Source organism: Theobroma cacao, chromosome 5 (assembly GCF_053813885.1).
Source record: "Theobroma cacao isolate CCN51 chromosome 5, ASM5381388v1, whole genome shotgun sequence".
NCBI lineage: Eukaryota > Viridiplantae > Streptophyta > Magnoliopsida > Malvales > Malvaceae > Theobroma > Theobroma cacao.
This window is the reverse complement of record NC_142643.1, coordinates 45,245,943-45,270,320: the sequence shown is the minus strand read 5'-3', so window position 1 is coordinate 45,270,320 and position 24,378 is coordinate 45,245,943. Positions and strand designations below refer to the sequence as shown.

Sequence of the window (24,378 nt, the reverse complement as noted above, 5' to 3'; positions counted from 1 at the left end):
GGGTTGGTAATCACGTGTTAAGAAAACTGATTAAGATCCAAAGAAAGGGATTAAGGTTTGATTAGACAAAAAAAAAATTGGAAGCATTACTGGTTAATTAATCACACTGATCTAGACCTAAGTGGCCCACTCATTTGATCACTGAAATGGAGAGTACCATCTATTGGACATGATGGAATCTCATATACACCACATAAAAAAAATTTGCAATCCTCCAATTTTTAGCTTAAGAGAAAGGGATGGGGGCAGAAAGTAGGTGAGGGATTAAAAAAGTAAATAAATAAATAAAAATTAATAACAACAATTAAATTAATAGCAAATTTGTGATATATAAATGCCTTTCTTCTAATTTTGTAATGTATAGATAACACACGCTTTAAAAGGTATTTGTATGATTTGGATTCTAATGTGTCACATAGCACAAATTATATAGAAAAGACAATAATAAATAAATAAATAAATAAATATAGAATAAAAGGAAAGAAAGCAAATAGTATAAGATAAACATATTGCTCCAATTTGTCTCTTGATGATGAAAAGATCCACTTAGATTATTGTTAAATTTTAATTAATTCTTAAATATTAAACTTTGTTCTCAATCTACATAAATTTGATATAAAATAGGATTTTTTTTATTTTTAAAATAAGTACTGTTGTTAATCACATACCTAAATCAATGTTAAACTAGTTTTTTTTGTAATTAATTTACCATATACCATACACTTGATAATTTTAGATACGACATTTTAGTACTATATAAAAATAATATAAAATTAAATGAGTTTAGGTTTAAGATTATCGCGTTTTATGTATTAGTTTTATCTATACATTTAAGATATGACAATTATGTGATTTAAACAAGTTAAAACCCGTTTAAGATTTTTCTAACTCATTTAGTTAATTAAATTATTATACAAATCCATATAAGCGTTTTATGAACATTTTTAATACAATTCAAACAAATCAATAATATTATGCCTACTTAAACTAACTATTAATAGTGTTACGTCATATAAAATTTAATTTAATTTTTATAATACATGTATTAGTCGTGTTGTATAATATGTTTAATAAATATGTTAATGTACGTGATTAGATTTTGATTAATTAAATTAATTACGTCGTATATGATGAATTAGAAGATTGAATATATTAGTATATTATTATATAGAATAGAAAATGGCCTTCATCAATTCTTCAATCCTTTGATTGTTTCCGCACGCTCTTCCATGCGAGTTGGCTTTAGTTCCCGACTCTTTTATTTTCTTTTCCTTTCCAAAAGGAAAGCTTTCCCATTACACTCTCTCTCTGTGTCTGGCTTTAAAGCCATAGCTCACAACACAAACCAAAGCTAGCTCTCTCTCACAAAACACAAAGTAAGACTCAAAGGCCAAAACAAGACTAGGAAGAAACACTCTTTCCAGTTTCAGTTTCTCTTCTCAAAACCCTCTCTCCTTCTATCTCTCTCACAACTTCCCCTTTAAACCATAAAGAAAACAGTAGAGACCAACACTAAGAAAAAGGCAGTGAATTGAAAATTCTTCTTGGAATCCGCAATTCTCTTTCCGGGTTATCGGGCTCCGGATCTGCCACCCATTTCACCAACACCCTTCACCTTTCTTGGTTACCCCGTTAAAACCCCATAACTTTCTATAAACCCACCAAGAAAAAAAAGAAAGAAAAAAAAAAAAGAGAAAGAACCAAGTTTTTAGAATCTCTTCCCACTGCCAAAAACATTGAAAAACACTTCTTCTATATATAGTAAAACTCAACGACAAAGTCTTTTTATATATATATATATATATATATATATATATACAAGTGACAGAGGGCAGTTGCTTTGTTAGTGATAAGACATGGCAGGTAATCAACAGGAAGGGTTAGGTGATGATTTCTTTGAGCAGATCCTGGCAGTGCCACCAGGCTACGGTGGTGGTGCTGGTGGTGGAGGTGCTAGTGAAGTTGGTGGTGCCACGTTGCCTATGGTGTTACAGTTAGGGTCAAGTGGCGGTCCAGCTGGTGGCAGTGGTGGTGACGGTGGTGGTGGAGGGTTTAGAGGGATGGGAATTGGTGTCGGTATGGGAATGATGCCTCTGGGTTTGAATTTGGAACATGGATTCTTACGACATGAAGATGGAGTTGTAGTTGACAGCAACAACAATAACAGCAACAATAATAACAATAATGCTTCTTGTTCAGCTGCTTCTGCTGTTTCTGGAATCAGTGTATGACATTCAATATCTATCTCTTTCTTTCCATCTGTGCCTATTTTTGTTTGTTTTCAGTATCTTCCCTTTACTTTTTGAAGTTGGGTATGGGAAAATTGCTGCATAATTTGTTTTGTCCTGGAGTAATGAATTATTTCAGGATTGGCAGTTTTGGGTTGTCCTTTTTCTATTATTTTTAGTTCCTTTTTTCTTTCTCAGTTGTATGAAGAATAAATACAAAAAATGATTTCTTTCTCTTTCTTTTGAGTCTGAGAACAAACAGTCTACTCTGGGGTATGGACATGTAATAATGGTAGAATCTTAGCAAAATTTTCTTTTTTTCAAAGATTTGTAAATGATAGGATAGGATATTAGGTACAAAGGCTATTATTTTAAAACGGATTCTGAATTTTTCAGCTGCTTTCATGCTCTGGAAATTCAAACCTAAATCTGTGCACCTAACTTTTTTTTCTCTTTCAAGGTCAGCTTTTTCCCATTGGGAAATTCTCCCAACTTTCTTTGGACTTACACCTTTCAAATTTGAACAAAAGTTTCTGCATAAAGGTTTTATATGCTTAAAATGAAGAAAGTTAGAAGAGTAATTCAGTCATTGGTGTGTCTTTGTAACTTTGCTCATGGTGGCAGGAGAGAGATTCCATGCATATGACAAGCTTGTTTCCACCCTTTGGACAAATGCAAACTCAGCAAATCCGTCCTTCACCTCCCCCTCCTCAGCCTCCTCCCCAGCTTCACCAGGTGAACTTAACTTTTTTGGACGAAAATGCCCTTGATATTTGGCTTAAAATGGTCCAACTAGGGGCCTGTGGCATTGCTTTCTCTTTTTGTTCTCTTTTTCTTTTAGGGTGTACTGTAAAATCTGACCTTTTTGTACGGTTCATCATGATTAAGGTCAGGGGTATATTTGATATTTGGGAAAAATCTAGGGTTTTTTTTTTTTTTACTATTCGGTGCTCTGCACGCTCTTTTGAGGGAGAGTGGGGGTGAAAGGAAAAGTAAATTACTGACAACAGAGAATGTGCCGTGCACGTGTGACTTACTCCACACGTGCGTGGAACTCTGCAATTATCATCTCATCTGGGTTTCAAAGGTAGGGCGTGAGTGGTCCTTTTCAGCATTTGTGGTGATAATCTTGGTCAAGAAATAGCTTTCCACGCTCTTTCAGTGTTTGATAACAAGCGCGTGTCAACAATCGCATCAAAAAACGTTGACTTTGAGTTTCCAGTTTAATTAAAGAAAGGGCCCAGGTCAAATGTTTGACTTATGCGGATGACTGCATTGTTTTGGTTAAGCCATTTGGATATCTTTGTGTCAATTTTTAATTTGCAGATTTTTGGCATGATTTTGGGGAATAAAATTTCTTAGTTTGCTGATTTCCCATTGGCGTGGAAACTTTTCTTGTTTGACTTCGAGCTCTAGAAAGTCGGTGATTAAGTTCATAAGAAATTATAGAAGTACCCTTGGTTAGATTTGCGTTAGTTTCGAGTCTTAATCAGCTTTAGGAAGCTCGATGATGAAATTTAATCTCGAGAATCCTGAATGAAAGTGTATGGAGTAATTTAATCATCGAATCCATTCACCCAGTCATGTTTCCAACATTGAGATTTGAGAACTATTAGTTCATATGCTCTTTTGTGCTTAATGCTTACCTGAATCCAGCTCTTCAGATGATCTTAAACTTATATGATATTTTGAACTAGGCAAGTGAGCCATCTGTACAGAATGGTTAAAAGTCTACTCCTTTATGAACATTAATACTGACCAAAACTTTAGCCTTTGAAGCTGTTTTTTTTCCCCTTTTCCACACGCTGTCGTAGTTGCAAATTTCTTGCTTTTAGTATGCATCTCCATCATGTTTGCTAATGGTCCCTAACACCACACAATCCATTACATCCTGATGCAGCAATTTCATAGCCAGCCAACATCAGGTCCAGTTGCTGCTGCACCGCACCCACCTGCCATCCGTCCAAGGGTGCGAGCAAGACGAGGACAGGCAACGGATCCGCACAGTATTGCTGAGCGGGTAAACTTGATTTTCTATTTCATAAAACCTATAATTATGTTACATGGGGCTTCTGTCAAGTCAGAGTTCTTTTATGAGGTGCTGCTTAGTTCCTTTTCGTTGAAGATGCTTGCTATGATCTTTCTTTGACATCCTTTTTTTTTATATATATATTTTCTTAATAATGAAGCTTGGTATCTTTTTCTTTTTGGATGAAATAAATCTTGGTAATCTGTTCATTCTTTTGTTTAATTAGTCTTTATCTTCTAGTTATTTGTATATGTTCCTTCTTTACTTACAAGCTTTTGCACCTGGGCCCCCTCCCTCCACATCCTTCTGTCAATGCAGTTACGCAGAGAAAGAATCGCAGAAAGAATGAAAGCTTTGCAGGAGTTGGTTCCTAGCTGCAACAAGGTTTGGACATGCTCGGCATAATTTATAAATGATTTATGTCTACTTGTTTGCTGCTCTTATTTCATTCTTCTTCCTGGTATGTAAAAAAGTAAAATAAACCGACTTATTCTGTCCTACTGGTTGCTGTTTTTCTGCTTTAGAGTGGAATTTTTTATTGCTCTATCTTATTGACCAAAGCCAAAGGCTAGAGCTTCTAGTTGTTTAGTATTTGGAAGTGTTCTGTTATCTTAAGACTTCTCCCTTGCCCCAAGTTTTGTTACGTCTGCTTCTACATGGCGAGATGAATATCATGAAAACTTTTCCATTTTCAATGAAATCCATGGAGTTCGTGCTACTGTTCAATTTTGAAATGATGGGGGAATCTGTTTGTGGCATCTAAGATCCGTATTTGCTGATGCATTGCTAAATCTTCTGCAGACGGATAGGGCAGCCATGCTTGACGAAATTGTAGATTATGTGAAGTTTCTAAGGCTTCAAGTCAAGGTATTAACAATCAAAATCTCGATTTCAATCTTGATGTGACTAAGATTCATTGTTCTTCAAATGGTTGTTGTTAAATAGTCTTTCTCAGTAAGTTAAGAAAGGAATCATTTTAAAGATACTTCAGTTGCAAATATCTTCTGAGATTTCATTTTTAAGCATTCCATTCTCTCCATGTACTTTAAGAACACTTAACTGAATTCATCACTGCTATTGAAGAACTCATCATTGCTGCTTTTGCAATAGAATTTTCTTTAAGCCTAAGAATTTTAAAAAATAAAAACAAAAAGGAAGAAAAAAAGCCCTCATCATCACTATCTAAAAGTTCCTAACTAATTTGAATTAGTTGTTCCGATAATGTCTTTCCAAAGTCTTTAGCAAGTCCTTTATCTCAGGTAGGGCCCTCCTGCTGAATCCTATACACATCTATGAAGACCTTAAGGCATTCCTTTATGTGTAGTAGTTACAATGTCATACTGAATTGACTCTTGTCTGGTGTCGGAATCTCAAAGCTGAAAATAAGTCATTATCGAATAGTAAAGAATGTGAACTGCATTACTGTTACTTGGAATAGTAAATAATGTGAAACTGGATTCTACTGTTTCTGCTTTTGTCCCACAGCAAATTTCTGTTATCAATTATATTCACAAAATGCCATTAATTTCGTTCAATGTTTGAACAGGTCCTGAGCATGAGCAGACTCGGTGCAGCAGGTGCCGTGGCTCAGCTTGTAGCTGATGTGCCACTATCATCTGTCGAGGTAGTGCATATGGAAGAATCATGATTCTGAAATTTTCCTTTCATTTTGTGAACCTATAAAAAAAAGAGAAATCATGCTATGAAAACATGCAGAATGTAGTATTGAGCATGCAAATTTCCATGATTAGGAACCAAACTATTGAGTATGCATGAAACCATAAGAACTAAGTGAAAACTTGTATGTACAGCTATCTCTGTTGTTGTCATAATCCCTTGTCACTTCGTAGTTTGCAAATGTAAATTCTCTTCGGGTCCCATACGTTGCGCTTGTATACTAGGATATACATGTACATTCGACAGGTCATTTTCGGCAAATCTATTAACTGGATCAAGTAGTTGGCTGTCTTTTTCAGATGTACCGTGTTTTCTAAGTTTTGTTTTCCTTGATTTACTTTTTATCTTTCTGTGAATAGGGAGATGGCATAGAAGGTGGAACCCAGCCTGCCTGGGAGAAATGGTCAAATGATGGAACTGAACAGCAAGTGGCTAAGCTGATGGAAGAAGACATTGGAGCTGCCATGCAGTTTCTTCAGTCCAAGGCACTTTGCATCATGCCCATATCACTGGCCTCCGCGATCTTCCGCACACACCAACCGGACGCACCAACGATAGTGAAACCCGAATCAAGCACCCCTTCATAGAGCAAAACAACAGCATGATGCAACCGCGTGTGCATGCCCATAAAAATGACTCCTTACCGTGCATTTTGGGGTCCCAAATCCTGTAATAGTCCTGTCCTGTACTCACACGCGATGGCTATTTCGTGCTTTGGTCCAATCTTTGGAACACTCATTGGCAACATCAATCAAGTCAGTGCAACCTTTTCCATCCTTGTTTTTTCCAGTTTTGTTCCAAAAGCAAAGAAAAAAAAAGGAGTGTTTTCCATGCCTATCTTGAAAAAAAAACTTGGAAAGGCATCTTGATGTTACACTCCATGGTGTAGTCAAGGGAAAAAAAAAACTTTTCAAAGGTTTCATTGATGTTTTCCTCTTCTAATATCCATAGCTGGGTGAGTGGAGGATGACCCAAAAAAAAAAAAAAATACTGAGTGGTGGGAACTCGCTTTCTTTCTTTTTGTCTCTGGGATAGTGGGAAGTGGGACCATTGAAAAGGGATGGATAGGTATGTGTATGATGCATTTGCAGAAAAATTTTAATTCAAGTTGAAATTTGATAATGGACTGCTTTGTGGGAACTTTCTGGTTATTCATAAAGAAGTTTGCTAAACACTGTGTCTAAGGTTGAGCTTGTTGTTTCTACAAAAGTGAGGTGAGCCCCCTTTTTGAAATTTTGCTGAATGGGATGAGTTATTGGAGAGAGAAAGGAGGCAGAGAAGCTGTATGTTTTTTTTTTTTTTGTAATGTATACATCTACTACCAAAAAGGGGAGGGGGAGGGGGTAAAGGATGTGACACTTTTCTTCTTATCTGGAATAGTACAAAAAGAATTTAGTTGGGATATTAATATCTGGTGGTGAATGATGATCACTCTGAAGAATTCAACCTAAATTCCAAAGTGTCAACTGCATATTTTATGGGAATATGCCTTTAGTTGGGGAGAAAAGAGGATAAATATGGAACATAAAATATTACACAATTTATGGGTTTTGAGGCTTTTGGTTTGAAAGAAAGGATAAAAGATTTCACATATTCAATTTCGTGATAATTAAAGGTTATGTTTTTGGAGTTTGTGATATTAAGGATTTTTTTATTTTCAAATGTTACGATTTTCAAATTCGTAATAATTATGGGATCTTTATGAAAGTGTTATTTTCTTCAAGTTGGTGATACTTAAAGACTCTTCGAGTTCTTGATAATCAAAAAAAACTTATAAATAATCTTTTCAAGTCCGTAATAATTAAGGTTACGAAAGTATTAGGAACTTGGACATTAACTTTCATTTGGCTGATATTACATTATCAAAACCCTATGTGACTGGAAGAGGAAACAAACAAATTGGACTTCCAAAGCACAATGAGTTAAAAATCTTGGGACACTTTGAAAAGGATAGGAGCGGTAACACATCTTCAAGTCGAATCCTCATAATTGTTGAAGAAGAACCCTACTTATAACTTTTTATCATGCTTTAAATCTTAGAAAATATCTTTGAGGCTGAGAGCTAAGGATTGCTAAAAAGAACTTCCTTAAAAGAACTTGCCAGTTGTGTGATATTAACACTAATCAAATTTACAGAGAAAATGCTAATTAAATCACTAGACACAAGTAAAACTTTTTCTTCAAACTTGTAGTTACATGATGCTACCAAAAAAAAGGCTCCTAGGATCTGTGAATCCGTCTTTGCCCACACCATCTCTCAATCCTTGAATGCACAAATGAGTGCTCTTTGTACATGGTCTGCCACTGCCCTCAACCTTCCTTGAGCAGCATCTCCTGCTGTACACCCACTAACCTCCACAGTTCGAGCCACCCTCTGCTTGCATTTCTCCCAGTCATCGAGACGCAACCAGCACGCTCGTCCTCCATGGCTTCCTTCCATGCCAAGAAAGGACACGCTGGGGTTTTCACCAAATGAATATCTTAATCTCACTGAGATGCAGTACGGCAGCCAAGCAGCGCCACCAGCAGCGTTTATATGAGGTATATGGGCAGGGTCAAGTACAACGGTCAGTGCAAAATCCACGGAGTTATGAGGTCGATCATAGTGGATATTGCTTTTAGTCATGGATGAACTTTCGGAACTATCATCAACATTTACCCCAGTATGATTTTCAAGACATAACTCGATTCGGGGTTTCTGTGCAGGAGCTATATCTCCACCTTGTGTCTGGGCTAAACCTTTCTTCCATGCTATTAATTTAAGGAATTCTCTTAAAACTGATATAGGTAACGTGAGAAGAGTAATGAATGATGCAACTCGTGAGGCATCATAGGGTTCTGATGCAACGCGGCGACTGAAGTAGTCACATATCTCACATATTTCAGATTGAGTTAATTCCTCTTGAGCATTAGCATTGTTTTGTTGCTGCTGTTGCTGCTGCTGCTGATTGAAGCGCTTCACACTAAGAACCTGAAGAAGAAGTTGAACTCTGTGGACACTTACAGCAAACACATAGCCCCTGCAGAAAGAGAAGCAATCAGATGACTATCCAAACACAGATTTCCTCCATATATAATAACTGAAAATCAGCCTAAAGAGAAAGGAGCATTCCAAAAGAAATCAAACAATCAACAATGTTGCACTGTCCTCCCCTGTTTCACTGTCTCATTATCCAGCCAAGGCTATGTGCCAAATGAATCCCAATCAATTATATTATACTTTTCCATCTCTATTTTCATCCCATACTTTTATTTGGTTAGCTAGCCATGTTCGCTGAAATCTTTCTATTTTCTAATTTTTATAATAAAAAAAAGCTTAATAATCATATGGAAAGGAAACAATGTGGTCAGTTAGGAAGTCAAATCCCATACTACAACTTGAAGCTGCAAACACTCATCTGAAAGCAGTTCCTGTCTTCCCATAGTGATATCAGCACACAAAATAGCCTAAGACTGACCACCATGTCTTCTGCATAACTCTCTCTACTGAATTCATTGTCTTTCAGGAATTACAATGCAAGACACAATAGATTCAACCAAATTTTCAGATGGTCGAAACACACCTAGCCATGCGAACCAACAGGAAACTTCTACAGGAGGTTGACACATTCAATGCTAGGCATCTGTACCTTTATATTGGTCATGGTTAGAAGTAATCCTAATTATCATATCTTGTACATAAATTATTATCCATCTATTGGTCCCAAGGGCAATTGAAGCAACCAAATTAATCATGTACTTTGAACATAAAGCCAGCAAATTCATCAATATAAAGAGAAAACAAGAACTAAAGACAGAAGTTTCCTGCGTGTGGGAAAGGTAACTAGAGAAACATATTGTGACTGTAAATTTAGAGCTTTCATTATCTTACCCCACAAAGAAACGCAAGGCAGGCTGTTCCAGGTCCAAGTTCAAAAGTGTGCCTTCATTCTCCTTCAAGATTGATCCCAGGATCTCTTTCAGAAGATCTGGTAACTGGGCAAATAACCATAGAACTCCAAGGTACTTGAGAATACCCCTCAGAACCTTCTTAAGAGCAACAACAGGAACCCATCCACCTCCATATCCTCCATCATCACCAAGACCAATAATAGCTGTATTCAGTTCCCCCCTTACATGTGCAGGAACACCACTACCAGGCGATCGACGTATTGGTAATCCCGAGCTCACAACAGCCAGATTTGGTGATCCTGGAAGGGCATTTCCCACACGGTTTAAACCAGCTACCTGATTTGCTGCCCTAGACATTGCTGCCGAAGTAGGGAGATTAACTCTATTTCCATTTGCTGAAAGCTGTGGACCTGAATTCAAGTTTGGATTGTTTGAATTTGCCAGGCCAACTGTTTGTTGACCACTGGTGAAACCAGAATCTAATCCATTTAATTCTTGGGCAACATGCTCCATAATGAAAGGCCTGAACTGTGGACATGGTAAGGACCCTCCGACAGAAGATCCCCCCGCGGGTGGTGTTGCAGGTGGTGTCGCTGGTTGCAGCCAAACCTGATCTCCAGCAAAGCATCGCATGTCAACTGCAAAACGCTTGCGATATATTATGCGTATCCAATATGGACCACGTAACACAACAGAAACATCAATGGGCAACAGTGAGCTGGGGACAATGCCAGGGCCACCTCTCCCTGGAGGGGCAACTAACATTCCAGCCCCATGGAGGCCATGATTTCCCAGAGAGCTTGCGGAACCAGATGCAACAGGATTTCCTGCTGGACCAGAAGCAGCCTGATTAACATTTGTAGTTGAACTACTTGGCAGAAGTCCCTGGGATGGTATGTAACCTGACTGTTTTGGCATGGAAGAAACAGCTGCAGATGCTCCAGGGACTCCTGGAGCAGGACTAGCTCGAGCAGGCCGAGTTGCAGCTGCAAGAGCATGCAAAGGTCCTGCAGTAAGCCGAATGCAGTCCAAGAGGGATGCAACTTCAGCTCCATCTATGAAATCTTCCAAAAACTGTACAAAGCAACTGAATAAATTAGTGCATTTATAGCAATCATAGGTAACTGGAACCAAGAAAGGTTAGATTTGAACCCAAGCCAAGTTCCTGTACTATCCAGAATACAAAGTAATCTACATTATATTCCAAAGTTGAAAAAGTATCATGTGTTTAAGATGAAAAACATTCCCCATTGCTTATGTGAGATTAGCTTATTCATATTTATCAAGCCACATCTCATAAGTTATCACACACTGCTACAATGTAGTTCACAGGAAATTTCCATTGAAACCCTACTTAAACACATACATGTAGGTTACTGGTTTACTGATCAGTTGAGGGAACTCCTTATGCTCATAAATGATCAACCTTTATATCAGTCCACTTCCAACAAAATGATGCAACAACTTTAAGATAACAACCATTTGTCCAAAAGCTAGCAAAGTAAAAGGTATTAAAGTATTCATCCAAGCATCAAAGCCCGAGATTTGGCTCATTGGTTGGTGCATGATCTCCCTACTTTAAAAGCAAAGTTCAAATCCCCCTTCACCCAATTACAGGAAAAAAAAAATCAACCAAGATGGCACCGGTAACCTTTCATTCAGTGTAATTCTGAAAAACTCAGAATAAATGCCACTATCTTAAGCCCATCTAACATTCTTAGTCAAGTTCTTAGGGAAAAAAAAGAAAAAAGTTAAAGATAGGCCAAGACATTTTGTAATTTTACATAAGGAAAAAGAAACATGGAAGAAAATTAATAAGTTGCTCACAAATGATACCAATAAAAAATGAATAGGACTGGCATAGGCCATAGAACATATGAATGTGTCATGGAGATTATACCGGAGGATTGTATTCAAACACCAAATCAGAATGAAAAGCATGATTAAAACTTATGTATAAAATAAAGGTAAAATAAATGAGAAAAAGTACTAGATGAGGAAAAATTTCAATTTAAAAAGAAAGAATTAGAAAAACAAACCTTGGTATGAGGCCAAAGTTGGTCAGGGGACACATGCATTGTGCAGCCTTCTTTACCTGATTCCCACTCCACAACAAAGCGAGCTAAAACACCTGATCCAAAGCAAAACCACAAACTCAACAGTCCTACGGCCTCAATTTTGAAAGACCTTCTCATCTGTTCTGATAACTTATCAGCAACATCAACAGCACCTTTGCCTCCAACTGATGCTTTAACATCAGAGTTTGCACTGCCTTCGTCAGGTTTCTCATCTGCTCTAACCCCAAGCAATTTCCGCATCCCAAGAGCAAACATTCTAGCATTAGAGAGCCTTCGTATATCTGCCACCAGCTTCTTAATACTATCTGCCTCAACAGATTGATAGCTCAGAACAACACCATCTGGATCATAACGAATATGAGAATCCACATCAGATGTATTGGCTATGCGTACGCCAGAACCCCAAGGTGTATTATTACCTCCCTTCTGAAGTTCCCACAAATCTCTAAAGTGTTGGTCATTTATTTTGACATCCCAGGACATGCGTCCAGGCCTGCCAAGTCGCAAGCATATATGCCGCCATGAATCACCTCGGGCAGATGGAAGTCGGAACCATATATTGGAGGACGCATTTCTTAGACCCACTTCTTCAACATATGGAATGTCCAGTTCCTCCATCTGGCTAGTTAGTCTTGCATGTTTAATACAGAGTGAAGAATGTCTTACCACATGAAGAAGAGCAGAAACATAGATGCAAGAAGGTGCATTCCCTTTATTTGCTTCAGCTATAAGATTCCCATAACTGTATACTTCAGTTTTATTGATCATTTCTGTAGAAATAAGCACCTGTGATGAAGGCTGCTGGGTGTAAGCCACATCAGAGGTTTTCTTTCTCTTACAAATTCCTGCATCAGCCTCTATGCCTTGGAGAGATGGAATCAAACTCAACATATCTGAAACTGTACGCTTTCGTGGATTTTTGTCATGTTTGGCAACATCATGAGAAGTACCATGACAAATTGGAGTTTCTGCTGCCTGGGCTGCAAAAGGTGCATTTTGCCAGTCAATTATACCTAACCATAAAACAAATTTAAACAGACAGATCCAGAAAAAGGATGAACTCAGAGAAGGTATCTTACATACGGGTGGTGAAGCCAAAGGGCTTGATCCAGCAAACCTAACAGATGCAGTTAGATTTGCGGAGGATGAGCTTCTAGGTCCATTAGGCTTTGCAATTTGTGCAGAGACTCGAGGAACAGTTGGTCTGGGTGGAGATAATAGTCGAGATGACCTACTTGCTGACAGTGCATCCTTTGAAGTATCATTTAGCAATCTCAACTGATCTTCATCCAATGCTCCAAGCTCAACTGAGTGATTAGATCTAAGAGAAGCCAGATCCTGATCAGATTTTGAAGTGGATAGCTTCTTCGCAGATGTGCCTCTTCCTGTACCAGAAGACAATGAACCAAAAGAACTAGACTGAAGTGAGCCCTTCAGACCACTTGATGGATATAATGAACTACCATAATGAGTGGCTGGACTTGATACTTTTGCAACATTATTAAGCTGTGAGACCTGCAAACCCACTTCCCACTTTGGAGAGGGTGTTCCAGCTTTTACACCATGAATATTCATCGGGACAGAACCAAGATGAGAAGCAGGAGATGAGCTGAATGAAGAAAAATTCTGAGAAGGAAAAGGAGTGGCAGATGTCCCCTTTTCAGTTTCAAAAACTTCATCAACAATTGATGAAAAGCTTAATGAAGGACCCCCAGAAATCTGCATAGAACTATCTAGGTTGAATTCAGAAAGAAGGCCATGTTCAGAGGTCTGATTTGGACCCCCAATATTAGGCAAATATGAAAGTAATTTTCCCCAGTCAAGTATGCTTAAATTTGTTTCATCTTCAAGCATCTGCATCTGGCTAATGTCAATTTTCTTGATGCGCAACACATTATTCAAGTCATTAAATGACGGACCCTTCCCTGATGGATCTGGCTGAGTCTCTAGCAGTTTAAACAGAGGCTTGAAATCCTTATCAAGTTCCATCAGCAGAAAATAAGAACTCTCACAGTCAGGAAACCCCATTACCAGTACAGCAGAACCATTCACAAGGTTCTTGGGCACCTTCACTGCAGCAAAACCATGTTCATAGACCTACAAGAATCAAACATCCAGATTCATTAATTTATAGCAAACAAACAAATGAAACACAAATGCAACTATACAGCAATTAGTAACAACAAACAAAAAGGCAGGAGTTGATTACTTCGAGGCCTAAGAATCTGCCAATAGAGGCAAATAGATGTAATATACTTTTGCTTCTCAGGCTAGTAAAAACATCAGCCGCTGTCATCGTTCCTTGATTTAAAGCTTCTTCACAATCTAACAATGCTGAAGGTGAGAGAATATTCTGGGATGACTGGAGAAGAAAGCGGCCATTCCTGCAATCCAAAACAAACTTTCAATAATCCTAAACTAGGCAAAGACATGCTCATTAACACAACTAAGTACAAGTGTAAAGATGACAGCTCAAAAGTCATTAAATGGAAAAAATTAACAAGGTGAGAAGCAGCAAAAGAATCACCAAGTACAACTGAAAGTGCCCCATTGTTATTTTCTGAGAGAGAGGCGTGAAGGGCATCCTCGAAAGTCAGGTACGAGTAATACTCAAGTGGCAAAAGCAGAAATAATACATCTGATAACCTAGAAAAGAAAATTTCTTGCTAGGTTTGATCCCAGTAAAGCCAACTCTTCCAACACTTCATATAATAATATCTTCTTCTACTTCCAAAACATTTTGAAAACCATGCACATATCTCTAAACATAAAATTTCTTAAAAGAACTTCTTGCTAGATCAAGCAAGTAAAATTCCCTTGCCAATTTTAAGTTAAGAAACAACACTGTTGCTTAGTTTTCTGATAAAATATAAGATACTTTTCAATCTAGAATGGACCCAACTCATGGATAACCGGTAAATTTTAGTAATGAATGAAACCCTTACAGTAAAAGAAAGGTTCCATTAGCCCTGTGAAAATGAAGAACCAAGTTAACTGGTTCTTGTGCTAGTGAAAGCCAGAGACAACACTCATCAAAGTGCACAGCAAATATGTTTGCAGGCTGAATTGCTAGATAATCCAACCTCACTTCAATGGCAGAACGTCAAATTTCAAGCGCAGCAACAATCTTAGAATCTGCTTGCATGAACCATAGTTCCTACACTTACCATGGTCTAAAACAAGGACCACTGAAACTCTTCTAGGAATGTGACCAAATCCTTCCATAGTTAAACAGGCATGCATATAGCTTTCCACATGCAACTAATTACCTGGATCTTAAATTACTTACACAAGGAATTACATTCTCAATGCTAAATGCTATATCAACTAGATCATAGAAGTGAACGCTATGGGCACTGATCTTTTCTGTTTTTCCTTCATATCAATAGGTTCCTAATGTTGAGAATGGATTACTAAAGGCAAGTGCACACATGTGGTAGAGGAGAGCAAAGTGAAAAAAATCAAGTACTAAACACAGAGGAAATTATACATTATTTGAAGGGGTAAAGAATAGAACCTTATGTTTATTCCAAGGGTAAAATATGATGAGCCATAAGCACGGACACGTAATACTTCTTGCCCCTCATGCTCCTTATTGTCAAGCTTAGCATCCTTCTGCAGCACAAAATGGAGAAAAGAGAAGTTACCACAAAGTATCATCGGTGATACCAGAATCACAAACTCGAGCAACAGACTATAGTGATGAAAGCAGGTTTTCAAAGACAAAGTAATGAAACAACAACACTATAGTTTTTGCCCATGTATATTCTATCTCCTGATATAGGATTGTGTTGGTGGAGAAAAAAATAGCAAAATTCTTTTTTAAGTGCCAATTTGCGAGCAGCATCATAAGGAAATTCATCACTTTCACATGTAAGTGACAGTAATTTAAAAAAAAAAAAAAGAAACACACAAGATCTTTTATACACAACATATATACATACAAAGAATCATTTAAACCTTTTTAAAAACAATCAAGTCCAATTGGTTGATTCTTTTTTCCCCATTGAAGATAGGACAGAGATAAAAACCTCCAGTTAAATTGAGAGTTAGACGTAAAGTGAAAAAAACTTTGTCCTTAGGCTCCATGACCATTCATGCATGATCCTTTACTATGACATTCCTGAGTAAGTTGTCAGCAAATAAACCCATAATAAAAGGGAAGCAACCTTTTTATGCTCACTGTCAGGTTCATCAGCCTGTGAGTGGAGAACAACATCACTAGTAGCTCGGCAAATCTGCACATTTTTCACCAGCTCCTTCTGAATTTCCAGCAGGCGAGTATATCTATTGCACGATATAGCTCTTAACAGCAGCTTCTCAACATCAATGCAACTTTGGTCAAGGGAGAACGCTGCCTCCTTGCCAGTTAATGGGTCTATAACAAAAGTGCTATGTTGACACTTAATCTGCAGGTCTGGTCCAGGTTCAATTTTTATATATGGGCAAGCTCCTGAGTCTGAAGCACCCGAGTTTTTATCAAAATCTAACCAATAGACAAGTTTTAATCCTGGAGTTCTTAGACCAGCAGAATCAGATTCATTATCTTGATTCACCTGTGTGGAACCACCACTTCCTCCATCAGATATCAGCTCAAAGCGAATAGCATCTTTCCATCTCCCTTGTCGAAGTGCCTGTACTTGCCTTATCACAGTGTCCATAACAAGTGCAACACAAAGCTCATGCAGAACTGAGTATAAGGTATTGAATGGATTCTCTGCTGCAGACATTCTGCGTTCTAAATCATCACCAAGAGCATGCCTTCTCATCTCTTCTAGTTTCACAAGCCCACTTCCCTCACCAACAAGTAATTCTAAATGCAAAATCCTCCACATTGATAGGTGTCCTCGATAACCAAGAGTAACTAACACCTTAAATTCGCCATCTACATGAAGCAGAGCTGTACCATTGGAAACTTTCACTTCAGAAATTTCCTTGGGCAGTGAAACTTCAAGTAATTTAGAGCGTACAAGTGTGTCCAGCTTTCTCAAAGCAGGCTTCTGCTGATCTTCACTTAATGAGCTTTGCATACCCACAGCTTCTATAGATTTTGGTAAACGCTCATATGATCCTGTGAGTAGGACTTCAACAGCAGATGGAACATCATAGACAGGGGCCCGAGCTTGCTGTAGCCCCTCATGCATGAAGAATAACGAGTCTGCAGCCTGGGTGAAACATGTATCATGACTTGACAAAGTAGATACCAATTGCTGGCAATACTGTATCAATGGAACCTGCACATCACAAGATAAGGCTAAATATGAACATATATAGCTAATATGTCAATTAATTCCCATGTGGAGAAGACTCAATGGAATTTTATTAAAGAATCAGAAATACATACTTACTTTCACACACAATTTAGTAGTAGCACATCATAAGAGTTTAACTCCTTAAATGAGTCAGATGATACTTGCTCTTTGATGGCCCAACAAACACGATTAAAATGATGTAAAACATTAATTAATACTACAAAAGCCTGCAAAATCTTAAGGTGCATCTTCATATGATATTCAACTTCCACAGAGTCTACACTTATATCGAAGGATTATACCATTGAAGTTGATAGCTACACTGAGTCCAACTACTATAGTGGCATGATCTAATGGGTTGGCATAGAACATTGAAGTCATAAAAGGCGTTGCAACTCGTAGCATGGTTAATAGAAGTAAAAAAGTAAGCATATCCATAATACTCCAGCATTCGTCAGGTAAACTCTTACACCTTCGTCCTCCCACTATAAATCTATTTGAGCACATTACTAGTTTTTTGAATAAGAGATGGGCATTAAAACAACCAAAACTGACTCTTGATTAACTTTTCACAGCATTTGTTTTCCAAATATTTGTATTTCTTCCTCCTCCTTCCATGACTCTCAAATACTAAGCTGAAATTCCATAACAGTACCTCATTTCTACACTTCAAGGGATTCGGATTCACTAAAATTAGATACATTACAAAGCCAGATACAAAAGAAAAATTACACTTAAATTAAAAAATAAATCTTTAGTTCCAATTTCAATAGCTCGGTAATCAAACAACTAAAAACAAAGATTCTACCAGTTTAACTGAGTCACTGATTTAAAACGCAAAACCAACAATTCTTTTACCACAAAAAAAACAAAAAAGGAAAGGAAAAAAGAAAGAAAAGAACTCAAATCTTTTAATACAGAAAACTTTAATTTCAACAAAACCCACAAATCTTTTAGCAAGACAAAAGGTGAAACCCAGCTAGCTAAGTGAGCTCGAGGAAAACACAAGCGAGTCGAACTCACCTGCTGACACCACTTAGCAAGAACATTGAGTCTAAGCATCCGTTGCTGGGTCTTGACTATATACTTAAGGAGATTAATCTTCTTCTCCGTATCCGATTGGTCGCTTGATTTCGATTTCTCCACGAGTTCTTGCAATGACAAGAACGATTCCTCGGCTGCTCGGCTCACTAAACTCGAGAACTCCACCGTCTGTTGCCCTAACTCAGCCATTTGAAAACCAAAACTCAAAAATTCCCCCACAAAATTTTAAATTTTGACGCCAATTAGGGACTCTAGGGTTTCGAATTGGATCTGGGTTTCATTAAGAATGCATGAAAATTACTGCTTTTGAAGTTCCCCTCTCAATCTTTCTCTCTCTCCCTCCTCCTGGGTATTTGTTTGGGGTCTCTCATGTAAAAGAGAGACCTTTCTTCCTTTTAGGTTCTGGCTTTGGGGAGAGAAAGAGAGAGGCAAAAAGAAAATTTTGGATGTAGGAAATGACGAAAAAGTTTACTAAAGACAAAGAAAAATGGAATTGCCACGTCAGCTTTGAAAAATGATTAAGATTAAGTGGACAAATATTTGTTTTTTTCCCTTTGCTAATAATACCCTGTCCACTATTTTTTTTCATTTTTTGTAAATTAAAATTAAATTAATTTTATGAAATTTGAATATTTCAATTTTGTATTAAATTTATTTAATTATATATTAATTTGTTGATTGATTTATTTATTTTAATAATTTTTTATATTTTATAAATGTAACTTCGTAAGAAAAATCTAAAAAAATTAATACTTAATTTAGGTGTATTAAATTCTATAGATCAATCTTTCCATTTATAAGAATTTTTTTATCATTTCATATTTTAATTCTTATTTATTTATTTTGAAAGTATCGAGAGACACATTTAAATTTAAAAAAAAATGGCTAAATGTAGATTTTACAATAAAGTTTTACATTCATTTTCTTACTATTGCATGAAAATGTCAATGAAACAAAGCTATGAGTTTTCAATGCATCATTTTGAAAAATAACTAAATTTTTTTTTATCTAATTAGATATTTAAACGGGTGTGGATATTTACCTGATAATAAGTAAGCTATCAAGGTTCAGATTCGAATAGAAAATTTTATAAGTAGTTAGATAATTGTCAAATTCAACTATCCTACTTATTAATAGGGTTTGAGATACTGTATTTCAAAATTACTTGCATCTTACTTGTTGACAACCCTAGTAATACTAGAGAATCCCAACCGAGATAGGGTAATTTATAGATTTCCCATCCATTGAATTTGTCTTTTGTTTTGTTTTTTTTTCCAACTTTTTGCATGAAGCATAGAAACCCTAACTATGAACCAATACCATTGATTTGCATTTTTCAACTATCAATTTGATGGTGTCATGGCATTTTCTTCAACAATAAAAAAAGAGGAATAGTTAGCCCAAGATTGGTGCTTGACAATCAAAGAAATAAAAAACGCCTGCACAGAGTTCTGCTGCAGTCAAAAGTTTGGAATGAGGAATTGGGCTTTATTTGAGAACATGAGGCTCATGGTTGACTCATGGATTCATAAGAGAAACATCAAAAGAAAACTATTCTTGGGCCTGACATTTTTGTTGGACTATAATTTGTTACAGCAGTTCCAAAGTCTGTGTTAATAGTTTAATGGACCTGACCAAATGGAGCCTATTGCAGCCCACCAAGAGAGTGAAATGACTATAATAACATGTTCTTGCCTTTTTTTTTTTTCCATATTTTAATATTTTTCTATATATGTTAAAAAAAATAAAATTTCCCTTTAAAAGTTGATAATTAATTTATACAGACACTAAGTCTACCAAGATTTTTAAAATATTTACAAATAGATGTTGAGTTCATTGACAAATCTTTACGGGGTTCACATTTTCAATTTAAAAAACACATTTGTTAAGTGGTAGAGATGTGAGATTCATGACATTTTATCCACTCAATTATGCAATACTCTCGTTATATGTAAAGCTCTACTTCGACTTTTGTATCTCTCATAGAATCTCACATAAGTGAAGATTCGAGTTTACCTTGATACCATATTTCATAGGTTTATGTTTTTAACTCAAAAAACATGTCTATAGATGATAAAAAATTCATAATTTATATACCCAATACTTATTCCATTTCTTATAGATATGAGATATGGGACACATGAGCTAATTTAAAGAAGAAGAAGAAGAAGAAAGGGAGCAATTAACAGTAATTAATTTGACCATTTATTAAGAAAATCAATTGTTTCATGTAATACTAGAACTATTTGGGAATTGGAGACTTGTGTTTAGTCTCTTCCTTTTCATTCCTAACTTTAAACAAAATCCTCTTACATGGTTTATATTTTATGAATTTTCTTCTTTGAACTCCAAAATTTCCATGTCATTTCTCTTTCAAGATTGATTGATCATATATGGATAAAGATTATAGACCAAAGGGAGAGAAAAAAGAAAAAAAGGGTATTTTGATTTATATCCTTTCAATAAGATAATTTTCCCTTTGATACATAATTCATGGAAAAAAAAAAAGGAAAATCTTGTCATGGACTTCATATATTTTCCTTTGTACAAAATCCATAAGGAGAAAACATGAGCAAACTATACATGAAAAACTTTGACAAAATCCTATCAAACTTCTTTGTTGCCAATCAACAAAGAAGAAATATCGTTTGGATCTTATAGCTGAAGGGTTCTTCTCTCTCTTCATGTGAGCAACGGATTAATTTCTTTCTCCATCACTTGTAAATGGCTTTGAGACTGCTAATTTTGTTCATACAACACAACCCAACCCTCTTGCTTCTGATCCTTTCATTATCCTCAGCCTTTTGCAGGAATTTGTGAACATTCTGCATTGAGAAATGAAACAGAATTGTAAGCTTTTCTTCTTCTTTTTTGGTTGAAAAATGAATTGTAAATTGATTGAGCCAAAAAGAAAAAGTAACAGGGAGAGAAGAACTTACTCCCATGGAACATCTCCAACCAACATCCAGTCACCATCTTTATCTTCATAGGTGGGTACAAATTCTGATCCATTGTATCCTTCCCTCTCTGAATATTCACCTGATAATTAACAACAATAACAAAAAAGTTAGCTAAATATTTATATAATTTTGAAAAATAAAGAAAAATGAAAAAGAAATAAGTGCGGCATGTTTACCAACTTTGAACTTGAACATGTCTTCGAGGGCCTTGAGCAATTCTGGGTAGCCCTTGTACACCTTCAAATCTATCTTTCTAAGATAAGGAGCTCCATCCATGCTAACTTTGACATAGATCCCAGCAGCTTCAGCCTCAGTTTTCTTTGGTTGGAGGCAGTTTTTCCTGTAAGATCGGATTGGTGGCCACCCTACAACTTGTGCCCTGAAAACATTACATGACACCCAGCCCTATTAGTAACCATTAAAACTAGAAAACATGATTTATTTTTCCTATCCTGATTAAAAAAAAAGATTGCTTACTTGGATGGTGGAGCAGTTTCCTGGTCACATTTCCTAGCATCTGCCACATTAGAATTGTCACCAGAAACAGATTCTTCATTCATATCAGGCAAGGCTCTTTTGTTACTCTTACCACTTGCAGATGTTTGCTCCTCAGAGGTGCCCGGCAGGCCTAGTCGGAGCGCGGTAGCATCAAGGTTAAGATCTTTCTCAAATGCCATAGCTGAATTCTCTCTATTGTTTGTACAATAATTCTTGCTTACAATATCAAATGATCTTGAGGTAACTTGATAGCTGATTGATGGACTCAATGGAATGAGGCTTTTTCTACAAAGATTTGAAAGGGAACTATGGATGATATAACTCTGGACATGTTTGCTATGAATTCCTCTATATATAATTCAAGGAAAGCTGATGATCAAGTTCTTAAGGTTGAAGGAACATTCATGTGTGTTTGGCCTTGGGAAATTTCAATGGTACTTTATAGATGAGAATATGGTGATTAAAGCCAAAGGACATTATTTAAAAAATTAATATCTAAAATCAGTTAACAAAATAACGCGTTCGTTGTTACATATTACGTATTCATATAAATAAGGATTAAGAGTTTTATAATTTTGATTTAGATTAAATTAAGATCATTACATGACATTTACAAATATTAATCAATAGATTAACTTGAAAAATATGATTAAGGGACATTGATGGGGAGAGTGGAGCTCAAGAGCCCTAAAGAGAGAGTGATCAAAGAGGGAAAACTTTATGGGGGGCAAAGGTATCTTTAGTACATGAATTTGGACATGGGGCAGCTAAGGTGTTTGTCACATGAACAGCACAATCGAGCGAGTTGTCTTAAAATTATGGGGACAAGGTTAGGACAAAGCTTAGCAGCCCATATTGAAGTTTGTGAGATCAGAAAGATCAAGAGGTCTAAGATGAATTCATCAGTTCCAAGGGAAGAAATCTAGAGCGTTCGATACAATGACCGGTGTGTGTAGATTCCAATTTGACTTGGGTTGGGTCCACATGGGTTGTTGTTGATGGGTAAGGCAAGGTCTAATTTGGGGCTTTAATTTTGATCCATCGTTATGGGTTCTCTTACATGTGGGCATGGTCACCCTCTTTGAACCATTGCCTCATTTCAAGGACATTGCTCATCAACATGATCATTTCAAAGAAAATCTTTAAAATAAATTAATAAAAAGTCCTTTATGACATTATACACAAAAGGGTAGAGATTAACAACCCGACATACTTAATTAAAAAAAAACAATAAATAATTAAATTCATCTATGAAATCTATAATTTTTTTTGTTAATGTATAAGATAATAATCTTAAATGGTAAAAAGACCTATCAAGTCTCTGTACTCTTTAATTTTCTTCAATTTAATCTTTGTACTCAAAATCAAAGCAATTTAGTCTCTTGATTTGAAAAATTTCGTCAATTTAATCCTTTACTCTAATGGTATTTAGTTTTGTTGTTAAAGAATGACATCAGTGATGACGTCAGCGTTGACGTGTCACATTTTGATGACGTGACAATACCACGTGGCATCGAGTGATAGTGTGTTAATATCACGTGGCACTAAATGATGATGTGTCAGTGCTGACATGGCATTGACATGCTGACATGTCAGTGCCACGTGGTTGATCAAAAAAATTTCAAAAAAAATCTGCCACGTCATAGGAACAAAATTAAAAAAATATATAGTATAAGGATTAAATTGAACAAAATTGAGATGTTGAGGGACTAAATTGAAACAAATTTTAAAAAATAAAAATCTTTAAGTAGATTATTGATATACTTATTAATAAGTCAAATATTTAAGTGTAAAAGATTTATGGTGTTGCAAAATATATATAAATTTTCTTACTTAATTATTTGATTCTAAAACATATAAATTAATTTATCTTTTTTACAAAAATTAAGTTTGAATTCTCCTTCTATAATTTTTTTTTTTAAATTTCATACCTGAAGTCAAATTTAAATGAATAACTTATATTACGTTAAAATAAAATAATATAAAATGACTAAATAAATTCTTTTTTCTTCTATTTATAATAGTATAAAAATTTGAATTTATTTAATTTAGTTTTTAACTTGAGTTAAAGTCAAATTAGCAAAATATGTTGATTTAGTTTTTTCTTTTAAAAAAATGAAGAATTGGTATATAGAGTTAGTGATGATTATAAAAATAATTTCTCATTTTGACTTGTTTAATTTGGACATAACAAACCTCTTATTACAATCATAGAATCTGAGCTTCACCCTTCTAATTTTTTATTTATTTTTTATGCTTTTATTTTGCTTAATATTTCAAGTTATATTTTTTAAGTTGAAATTTCTTAGATTAAAGACTACATTTATAGTGGATGAAGTTAAATATAACTGTAAATATTTGTACCATTTTATTTTTTTAATAAAAATTTTGTAAATTCAAATTAATATTTTAAATTTAAATTTAGTATAATTTGATTGTGGTTTTTGAATTTAAATAAAATTGTTTTATAAGAAATTTTGAGTAAATTTAAATAAAAGATAAATTGGGTAAGAGTTGAATAATTTTATAAGAATGTGCATTTGTAAATTGTGAAAGTTGTAACTAAATCAACATATTTTACTAATTTGAGTAAATTTAAATAAAAAGTAAATTGAATAAGAGTTAAATAATTTCAAAAGAATGTGTATTTTATAAATTGTGAAAGTTGTAACTAAATCAACATATTTAGTCATTTTATATTATTTTTATTTTAACGTAATG

The 24,378-nt window shown here is 35.7% G+C and overlaps 3 protein-coding genes and 1 non-coding gene across 6 annotated transcripts; 2 read left to right on the top strand and 2 right to left on the bottom strand.

Moving 5' to 3' along the window:
- Nucleotides 1-1,258: 1,258 nt before the first annotated feature.
- LOC18600191 (transcription factor UNE12-like) lies at nt 1,259-7,056 on the top strand. 2 transcript variants are annotated; one of them, XM_007030509.3, is made up of 7 exons: nt 1,259-2,225; nt 2,853-2,963; nt 4,129-4,248; nt 4,576-4,641; nt 5,059-5,124; nt 5,804-5,881; nt 6,294-7,056. In XM_007030509.3, the coding sequence occupies exons 1-7, from the start codon at nt 1,857-1,859 to the stop codon at nt 6,519-6,521; spliced, it is 1,038 nt and encodes a 345-aa protein (XP_007030571.1). In that variant the 5' UTR covers nt 1,259-1,856; the 3' UTR covers nt 6,522-7,056. The 2 variants fall into 2 exon arrangements, with proteins under 2 accessions (XP_007030571.1, XP_017977373.1); XM_018121884.2 differs by lacking the exon at nt 2,853-2,963.
- A 947-nt stretch (nt 7,057-8,003) lies between these two features.
- SWP (RNA polymerase II transcription mediator) lies at nt 8,004-18,631 on the bottom strand. Its single transcript, XM_007030508.3, has 8 exons — nt 18,179-18,631; nt 16,073-17,137; nt 15,421-15,518; nt 14,113-14,287; nt 12,983-14,000; nt 11,865-12,883; nt 9,806-10,899; nt 8,004-8,954 (listed from the first exon to the last, which is right to left on the bottom strand). The coding sequence occupies exons 1-8, from the start codon at nt 18,386-18,388 to the stop codon at nt 8,192-8,194; spliced, it is 5,442 nt and encodes a 1,813-aa protein (XP_007030570.3). The 5' UTR covers nt 18,389-18,631; the 3' UTR covers nt 8,004-8,191.
- A 1,995-nt stretch (nt 18,632-20,626) lies between these two features.
- Nucleotides 20,627-22,061, bottom strand: LOC18600189 (auxin-responsive protein IAA4-like). Of its 2 annotated transcripts, none has more exons than XM_007030506.3 (4): nt 21,637-22,061; nt 21,336-21,538; nt 21,139-21,238; nt 20,627-21,024 (listed from the first exon to the last, which is right to left on the bottom strand). In XM_007030506.3, exons 1-4 carry the CDS (start codon nt 21,834-21,836, stop codon nt 20,949-20,951), a joined length of 579 nt encoding a protein of 192 aa, XP_007030568.1. In that variant the 5' UTR covers nt 21,837-22,061; the 3' UTR covers nt 20,627-20,948. The 2 variants fall into 2 exon arrangements, with proteins under 2 accessions (XP_007030568.1, XP_007030569.1); XM_007030507.3 differs by having other exon boundaries at nt 20,985-21,024; nt 21,340-21,538.
- Nucleotides 22,062-23,790: 1,729 nt separating this feature from the next.
- On the top strand, nt 23,791-23,883 carry LOC148762994 (small nucleolar RNA snoR8a). Its single transcript, XR_016026856.1, has one exon. It is a non-coding gene; the product is annotated as a small nucleolar RNA snoR8a (small nucleolar RNA).
- The last annotated feature ends 495 nt before the right edge of the window (nt 23,884-24,378 follow it).

Excerpts from the sequence above, each read along its gene's own strand:
- LOC18600189 (XM_007030506.3), bottom strand. The coding sequence starts at position 21,836 with ATGGCATTTGAGAAAGATCTTAACCTTGATGCTACCGCGCTCCGACTA. Across the intron at positions 21,539-21,636 it reads GAAACTGCTCCACCATCCAA|GGCACAAGTTGTAGGGTGGC; the intron begins GTAAGCAATCTT and ends TAATGTTTTCAG. Across the intron at positions 21,025-21,138 it reads GTTGGAGATGTTCCATGGGA|AATGTTCACAAATTCCTGCA; the intron begins GTAAGTTCTTCT and ends TTCTCAATGCAG.
- SWP (XM_007030508.3), bottom strand. The coding sequence starts at position 18,388 with ATGGCTGAGTTAGGGCAACAGACGGTGGAGTTCTCGAGTTTAGTGAGC. Across the intron at positions 15,519-16,072 it reads CTGACAGTGAGCATAAAAAG|AAGGATGCTAAGCTTGACAA; the intron begins GTTGCTTCCCTT and ends TTTGTGCTGCAG. Across the intron at positions 10,900-11,864 it reads AACTTTGGCCTCATACCAAG|TTTTTGGAAGATTTCATAGA; the intron begins GTTTGTTTTTCT and ends TGCTTTGTACAG.
- LOC18600191 (XM_007030509.3), top strand. The coding sequence starts at position 1,857 with ATGGCAGGTAATCAACAGGAAGGGTTAGGTGATGATTTCTTTGAGCAG. Across the intron at positions 4,642-5,058 it reads TGGTTCCTAGCTGCAACAAG|ACGGATAGGGCAGCCATGCT; the intron begins GTTTGGACATGC and ends AATCTTCTGCAG. Across the intron at positions 5,882-6,293 it reads TGCCACTATCATCTGTCGAG|GGAGATGGCATAGAAGGTGG; the intron begins GTAGTGCATATG and ends TTCTGTGAATAG.